This window comes from Sinocyclocheilus rhinocerous, unplaced genomic scaffold, assembly GCF_001515625.1.
Source record: "Sinocyclocheilus rhinocerous isolate Xijiao unplaced genomic scaffold, SAMN03320098_v1.1 scaffold61, whole genome shotgun sequence".
Classification (NCBI taxonomy): Eukaryota; Metazoa; Chordata; class Actinopteri; order Cypriniformes; family Cyprinidae; genus Sinocyclocheilus; species Sinocyclocheilus rhinocerous.
The window spans coordinates 473,906-482,734 of NW_015640445.1; the positions used below are offsets into that span (position 1 = coordinate 473,906).

Consider the following 8,829-nt stretch of genomic DNA (forward strand, 5'->3'; position numbering starts at 1 on the left):
ATTTAATTTACAAGTGTCATGTTTGTGATTTTTTTTCATGTAAGCTATAGCTTCTGACCTTTAAATCAAAACATACTCATGATTTTATGACATCAATTACTGCTTTGTTTAATCAGAAACAATCTAAATGTTATTTGTGTATTTTACTTTCATTTCATTAAAAGTAGGCCAACAGCATCCCCTACAGAATTAAAACTCCTTACCAAATGGGCATTATGACCCGGAGGAGGCTGCCGCTGCAGGTGCTATTACATTTACTCTTATCACACACCAAATGCATCATTCTGTACATGCATTCTCAGTTTAAATGCAGCTTACCCAAAGCAATGAATCCAATCACCATTCAGGCAAAACTTTGCTTCAGAAATGAGTCACACTGCTGACGTGATCTAATCGCTAGCACACCCTGAGCACATGTGAGTTAACCTATTCCTCTTATCGGCAAGACATATCGGCATAATTCTTCAAATCGGGCTGATGCCAATATGTACATTTAAAGCCATTATGGGCCGATTCGGATATCGGTCCGATAATATCGTGCATCCCTAGTTCCTAAGGTATATATAGTTGGATATAGTTGCTTTGGAAAGATTTGTTTTGGGGGGAAAAACACTACACATTAATTTAAAAGGACCTTGATTAAAAATATTCCATTGTACTGTACATTACAGCAGTCTTAGAGAGAATTTAGTTTAGTACTTTTAATTCTAAATAAATTAATAGAAAGTATTACAGCAATTGTTCATTTAGGGTAGTATTTGTGTATAAATTATCATTAGACAATGTATTATGGATGAACATGAATTAACAATGAACAATTGTATATTCATATATTAGCATTCACTTAGATTAACAAATGCTGCAAGAATTGTTATTCATTGTTAATTCTTGATTCCTAATGCAGTAGCTAATAAACTGAACTTGTGAATTATTTACAATGAATTTTTATTTTTTCCTGAAATTTTCCTATTTTCATCTAAATATACAAACGGAAACTTAAAGGTCTTTACAGCAACCAGTCAAAATAAAAGTTTGGTCTAACTTGAAGAACCTGTGACAGAACTACTACTAATACAATTATTATTAAAACATTATTTTTTAGGAATATTTGTGTATAAAATACACAACACAGTATTTCTGAAAAAAGGGGGGAAATGTTTTTTAGATGCTTTTGACTATTAAAACTTGATGAAACCATTAAAATGAAATCAAGAAATTCATTGCGATTTCACTTTTTTAACGTTAGTTAGTGTGTAATGTTGCTGTTTGAGCATAAACAATATCTGCAAAGTTAAGAAGCTGAAAGTTCAATGCAAACGGAGATATCCTGGCAGTTTAATGCCTACAAAAACGGCTGGTAGGGACTACAACGAGTTACTTCCCGGGTTTGTGACGTAACAAACCCAGATAAACCCCGCCCTCGGGAAAAGGCAGCAAAGGGGGCGAGGCCATGCTGCGCTGCTTTAGAGAAGAGGATGAGAAAACTAGAGGTGCAGGTAATAATCTATTCATATATGAATCACGATTCTGTCTTCTAACGATTCTAATGGATTCACAAGTTTCAAAATCAATGTTCTAAAGCAGCGGTTCTTAATACTGTTCCTCGCGTTCCCCTGCTCTACACACGCTCTGCATCTCTCTCTCAGCTCAGCTCCGCAAAGAACGGTTACAATTATACACTTATTTTCACATAGCTATGAGAAGCGTTACAAGGCAGTTTAGCCACACACTGGGCTAAGCTAACCAATCAGAGCCCATCGCCTATTTCTGAGGGAGGTGCTTCATAAAAGCAGGAAATTGATCGGCGCGTTTCTCATAGAAGGGACAGAGCGGTGTGGAATAAAGGTAAATTATGTGAAAAATAATGCGTTTTTAAAAAAACGAAGCATTAACACATGTTAGACTGCACCCCATAAACACAATCAAGCCTAGAAAAAAACCACTGAACCACCCCTTTAATGGAAACCATAGAATTTGGTTAAAATAAAACTAAATTTGAGAGAGAAAAAAAAAAAGTATTTCATAGGGCCTTAAAAATGTTAAACTTGTAATAAATTGCTGTTTAATTGTGCAAGTTTCATGATTTCAATTAATTAGGCATGTTTTTTGATTAATACAACTTAATTTAACCATTAAAACAGTCTAGAAAAATGAAAACGGAAAAAAAGGGAAACCAGAAAATTGAAAATGGATAAAACAGAATTTGGAAAAAAAAAAAAAAACTGAATTTGGGGAAAAAAATAAACATTTTCATAGGGCCCTATGCTTTTCATATGCATGCTGCCATGTAAAATGCTGTTGAAAGAAAAACTGCAGACCATTTCATTTACATACACACTTTCCATGTGCGTGTAATGCATTTACACACATCAGTCACATCAACACTTTGTTTTTTCAGGCTCTGCAATACATAATTCCACATAATTTCATTTTAAGTCAGAAAGATGATCCCTAAACTGATATCTCCTGTCACAGATGTCACCAGATATCCTTAAATGACTCAAAAACAAACTGTTCATTCAGATATAGTCTACTCGTATGACAAACCCTCCATCTATCACTCTCAGTGATCAGCAGTTTAAGAAAAGGAGCAGTCAGGCGTAAACAGGTTTGATTGGTACACAATACAGCAGGAAGTGCACTTAAAATATGTCAGTGTGCTACTGCATGACACTCACCATGACGTCACCCTTGCATTCATACAGGCAGTGCATGGCCAGTTCCTGATTGGTCCCTCCTCCATGCAACGCACTCGAGCACGCCAGGTGCATGAGGTCATCCACTGCAGGGACACACAGAAGGTCCAGGAAAGACACACATTTAAACATATGGTCATGCAGATTTCATTTAAATAAGGCAAAATTGCAGAACATATTCCTGCAATTTCCTTTCATTCAATTTAATGAATTAAAAAAAGAGAAGCTAGTGTGGTATTGTGTAAGTTGTAAACCTCTTTGCTGTTGCTCAGTGTTGGCCTCCAGGTCAGGCAGTGGCGCCCACACCAGTTCAGCCTTGTGTAGGTTGTGCTGCGCTGCAGAGCGCTCTCTCAGCTCTGGGACCTCCGCCTGATACCGCAATCCAATGTTTATCCGACTGCAAGAGAGAGTGAACATAAACAGGCTGCTGTAGCAATCCAAACTAAATGAATAAAATTTTTTTAATAGTGTAGTCCAAAAGCATCAGACCACCAGCGAAAATGTTTATATTCTGCATTTTTTATTTATTTATATAAATATATTTTTTTATTTACTATATTATTAGCTTAAAGAGATTATTTAAAAAATGTTTTAATTAAAATTCTGTCAATAAAGGAATAGTTCACCTAAAAATTAGCATTTTGTTATCATTTACTCACTCTCAAGTCGTTCCAAACTTGTATAAGTTTCTTTCTTATGTTGAACACAAAAGAAGATATTTTGAAAAATGCTAGTAATCAATAGGGCTGGACCAGAATATTCGATTATTCGTTCGGTGGGTTGGCAATGGATTTTCAATTTTGAGATATGAATATTATTTTCATTTTTTTTCGAACACCTGGCATCCCCTGAGAAACGGTTCTCATTCTCACTTGAATATGAATCGCCCATAAGTGAACGTCATGAACATCATGATTCAGTTCATCTGGAAGAGAAGACAAAAATGCCGAAGACCTCAGCTGTGTGGGAGCACTTTAAATTGAGCGATTTGAAACTGGCCTACCACAACAGCACATCAAGCTTGAAAAATCTGTAAAAGTTCTGTAAGCAGTACGCTTACAGTAGCTTATAGTATATTATTGGTGTAAAAAAACGAGCTGCTTTTATCCGCCATGTTAATCAGTAATTTTACACATGATAAAAACGTGCACTTAATTTGCTTGGAAAATACTTGTGAATACGGCAGTCATAAAAAAAAAAACGTACAGTAGCCCAGCCTATTAATAATTTGTCTATATTAAAAGTATTGCTCTTAACAGACCTGTGTGTTTTGTATCACTAGTGCAGTGTCCGTTCTCGGAGCATATAAGCCCTGCCCGCGTGAGGCGTGTTGCTTCCGGCTCGCGCTGTTCTGTAGGTTATTAAAAGTTTATTCATTCTGAACGTGTCGCGTGTCCATATTGCACCAAAATGCGACAACTTATTTTTTGACAAACAAAGTGCTGCACAACACAGGTTTACTGTTAAAATTAAAAAGGAAACAAATGTGATTATTCCTTTAAAAATAAAGTTTTATTAATAATTATTATTAGTAGTAATAGTAGTAGTAGTATTGTTGCTACATAGAGTCTTAAGGCTGCGCAATAGTAAAATATTTCTGTCACAGTTTCTTCACTTTAAACCAAACTTTTATTTTGACGGGCTGCCGTGAAGAACTTGCAGCTGCTGTGTATGTGATATGACAGTAGTCAATTTAAACGGTAAAATGCTAATGAAGTGACTCTCAGAGCAGCTGGAGATTATATCCATGTGTTCATATCAGCAGTGGCAGAGGCTGAAAACACCACGCGCGTCTGTATGCGTGTAGTAAACAAAAGAGTGCGTCTGCGCTATCCACCATTCATTCATTGCAGAAATCATGGCGCCGTATGAGTGATGTCAAATGCTTCCGCAGATTTATAGTATTCCTATAGCATTTCACCAAAGCATTGCTAGTCTCAGCCTCAGACGTCATGCCCACGGACCGTTGGCTAAACGTCTGATGCATAAGGCACACAAAAGTGGAAACACTTCAGGAGTTTTGAAGTCGTCATCGACAGCAATGCAACTACCACGTTCAAGGTCCAGAAAGGTAGTAAGGATATCTTTAAAATAGTCCATGTGGCATCAATGGTTCAACCTTAAATTTTATGAAACTATGAGAATACCTTTTGTGCACAAAGAAATGTAAAAAAACAAAACAAGGTTTGTCGTGGTACTCTCGTGAATGCGTGTCGAAGACTGACACGGAAGAGAATAAACTGTTGAATGAAGTAGTTATTTTTGCTTTTTGCACAAAAAGTATTCTCATAGCTTCATAAAATTACGGTTGAATCACTGATGTCACATGGAATATTTTAACATTGTCCTACTACCTTTCTGGGCCTTCAACGTAATAGAACCATTGCTGTCTATGGAGGGTCTTGGATTTCCTCAAAAACATCTTAATTTGTGTTCTGAAGATGAACGAACGTCTTACGGGTTTGGAACAACATGAGGGTGAGTAATTAATGACAGAATTTATCCATGTGTTCATATCAGCAGTGGCAGAGGCTGAAAACACCACGCGCGTCTGTATGCGTGTAGTAAACAAAAGAGTGCGTCTGCGCTATCCACCATTCATTCATTGCAGAAATCATGGCGCCGTATGAGTGATGTCAAATGCTTCCGCAGATTTATAGTATTCCTATAGCATTTCACCAAAGCATTGCTAGTCTCAGCCTCAGACGTCATGCCCACGGACCGTTGGCTAAACGTCTGATGCATAAGTCACTGATGTCACATGGAATATTTTAACATTGTCCTACTACCTTTCTGGGCCTTCAACGTAATAGAACCATTGCTGTCTATGGAGGGTCTTGGATTTCCTCAAAAACATCTTAATTTGTGTTCTGAAGATGAACGAACGTCTTACGGGTTTGGAACAACATGAGGGTGAGTTCCAGGAGACGTGTGTGTCGCATTCTGCCTGGAAACAAAGATGCCATGCCGCCAAACCCCCTCACGAAATAAGAAAGCCGTCGTGTTTACAACTGTGACGAAGAGCGCTTATCAGGATCAACTAAATGCTGGATTTTCAAAAGTATGTGAAATATTTTTGGATTTCCTCAAAAACATCTTAATTTGTGTTCTGAAGATGAACGAACGTCTTACGGGTTTGGAACAACATGAGGGTGAGTAATTAATGACAGAATTTTCATTTTTAGGTGAACAATCCCTAACAATTTGAGAAAAAGACTAACATGAAGTTTGTGCAAAACCTAATGAGCATTATTTGAGAAACATCTCTAAAAGCCTTTGTGGACAGGGGTCACAAGAACTGTTGGCTAAAGGGTAATATTTGTGGTTCAAAGTGTATTGGAAGCTAAACATGAGGCACAACTTAGTGCTGCTACTGAAACATGCCTATGTAATGAGAAATTCCTGAGAAACAATCGCATTCCACTTCAGGTCAGTCCGCAGGTAGTTTGTGTTGTTTCTAAAAGGTGTCTGGTTCACTAATCAGAGCCATTTAAGGACTAGTAAAGTTGTTTCAGACTGCCACTTCAATTAATTTATTGCTCATCTCATTTTCAGCTCCTTTTTTTGAGAACTCCGGCATTCACAAGAGTAGATTTTGACCATGGGTATTTGCATAAAATTAACACCCCATGTTTCTCAAAGCCAAATGTTCCAGTATCTGACTACCAAGGTCTGGGGATAAGGCAAGACAGATTGTGTTTTATTATTTTGTTCCAAGATGTGCTTTCGTGGTGCATTGGCCAACTCCAAAATGAAGGGATCTGAAGCCATTCACTGTGTATGTAAGAGAGAAAGAATTTCAACCAAACACTGTTCTGGCCATTAGATAAACCAGCTGGTACCAGTCAGAGAAGATATCCCATAATTCCCTCTGTTTAGCCACCATCCCCCACCTACTCTGTTCTTGAAAACATAGCTCTGAAATACCCCATGTATGATCCAAGAAACCCACTAAGATGTAATTTCCCTTAAAAACACTACCAGATCCACTTGTGCATGACATAATAGCGCCCCAACCAGCTCCACTGTTAACATACAAGCTAAAACCATGAATTTTGCATCTGCAGTCTACAGTTTACAACTTACAATCAAGTAATAGCAACATAACAGCACTGTAAGGCCTGTTTACACCACATGCATTAGCAGTGTAAACGAAGCAGCAGCATCTTCAACAGCAGGCTCACATTGTGCTTTCACACTGTCAACGTTTATGCTGTGTAAAGCTGCAGCTCTGTACAGAAAATAAAGTGATTTCTGGGCTGCTCCATTGAGTATTGTCTAATAAATGTGAGGAAACAGCTATTCTGACAACTGACTTTCAGCCAGCTTAATGAAATCTAGTAAGCAAGTAGCAAAATAAAAAAGGCAAGGTTAACCAAGTAAAGAAAGTGATAATTGGCCAGAAGCGTAAGCTAATTAAAGAAACTTGTGAAGCGTAATATGTGGGGGTGATTTTTGAATAGCGTATGTACTTACGGCTCAATGCTGACAGGTGTAGCCTCACTCATAGCAGAGAGAACTGGAGGGGTTATATCAATGCTGTCTGGACATATACAAACAAAAAGACTACTTAGATGCAAAGTAAACAGTGTTTCTTATTATATGTCATGATATGCACATCAATTATGTCTAATTACATGTATCCTGGCTTGTTAGGACATATATCTTAGGTATACTAAGTCTGTTCCAAACCCTAATGAGGCGCCTACTTACAGCACTTTAAGCTGTTACAAACAGTAGGCAGCTCATTCTACTTCATTTTCCTCAATATTTTGGGTAGCAAATTCTAAGGCAGCATAGCATGTCTCCTTTGCTAATCAGGTAGCTCTAGCATGCATTAGGAGGAGCTTAGGAGACAAAACGAACATAAGACAGTGGACAAATTTTCAGAGAATTTGTCCTCAAACTCAATCCAGTATTGAGTTATAAGAATATCAAGTTGTTAGCTTAGCAACTTTTGTTAACGTCAAACTTCATTGGAATCAACTGTTCATCAAGTTACTTGAGTGATGCACATGGAGTTCCTTATAAAATTGTAATAAAGTTAGGACACGGTTTTATAAGGTAGCTGGCTAGGCAGCCTACTAGGTTTTGGAACAGTACTTAAGTTTAGGTTTTTGGTTGTCATTAAGTCATTCAATTCTAAACAATGAATCTAAACCAGAATTCTATTTAAGGTTGTATTTAACTAATTTTATTAATGCACTTTGTAGAGACAGTAAAAGGAACTCACTGGAGCGCAGGAGGCTACGGGTGGCAGATTTTGGAGTGGCAGGTGGGGGCAGCCCCTGATTATTCGCTGCGGCTGCAGCGGCGGCCGACAGAAAGGTGGAAAAGTAAAGACCCGAACCCTCTCGAACTGGGCTGAGGATGGGCGGAGGAGTGTAAGGCGGCATGTTGAGGGGGTTGTCGATCAATCGGACAGGTGAACGTAAGTGGCTCTGGTAAGGTGTGATAGTGGAGTAGACTGGTGGGGCAATGAAAGTTCCAAGTTTGGGTGGGGGTATAAAGAGCGGTTCTGGACGAGGACGTCGCGAAACGTGACGATGAACGAAACTAACTGTGATTGGTTGTTTGACATGTCGTTCAAACCGCCTCATGAGCGGGCCTAGGCCAATGTAAGCTGCCATGGATTCCAGACCTTCAGCCGTCAGGACAGGCTTTCCGTTGTAACATCGCGCAAGGTAAATAAGAGGGAGACATCCAGTGGAGAAGACTAATGATAAAATTCACGTTAATCAGATCTTGTGTTAAATGTTTGCTGAAATAAATACCGGAAAAAACAGATTTGTGGTTTTCGAGAATCGATATCGAATCGACATCATTTAAAAAAAAAAAGATAAACCGAAAAAACTTTTTTTTTGCCAAGCCCTAATATGTACTGATTATTTATTTATGTGTTTTAACCTAAATCACAGTGTTCATCTGTGAAGGATGTAGGCTGTCAAACATACACAACTGTTAGCCAATCATAGCAGTGGGCATTTACTTCCGAGTTTACAATCCGCCACACCTATTCAAATTAGGGAGGTCAAAACAGGACAGAAAATGACCTATTTCTTCTAAATTATGTTTTTTGATGTAAAAATCTTGATAACATTATAAGTGGACCTCAGAGAACAGTACAAAATAA

At 38.1% G+C, this 8,829-nt stretch overlaps 1 protein-coding gene across 1 annotated transcript in view; it reads right to left on the reverse strand.

The window, feature by feature from the left end:
• Positions 1–8,829, reverse strand: part of LOC107752736 (ELM2 and SANT domain-containing protein 1-like) — a 35,967-nt gene that overhangs the window by 16,113 nt on the left and 11,025 nt on the right. The window contains exons 4-7 of the mRNA XM_016568762.1: positions 7,930–8,236; positions 7,173–7,239; positions 2,951–3,093; positions 2,679–2,782 (exon numbers count right to left, since the gene is read on the reverse strand). Of these exons, the coding sequence (XP_016424248.1) occupies positions 2,679–2,782; positions 2,951–3,093; positions 7,173–7,239; positions 7,930–8,236 (621 nt within the window). The remainder of the gene's footprint in view (positions 1–2,678; positions 2,783–2,950; positions 3,094–7,172; positions 7,240–7,929; positions 8,237–8,829) is intronic.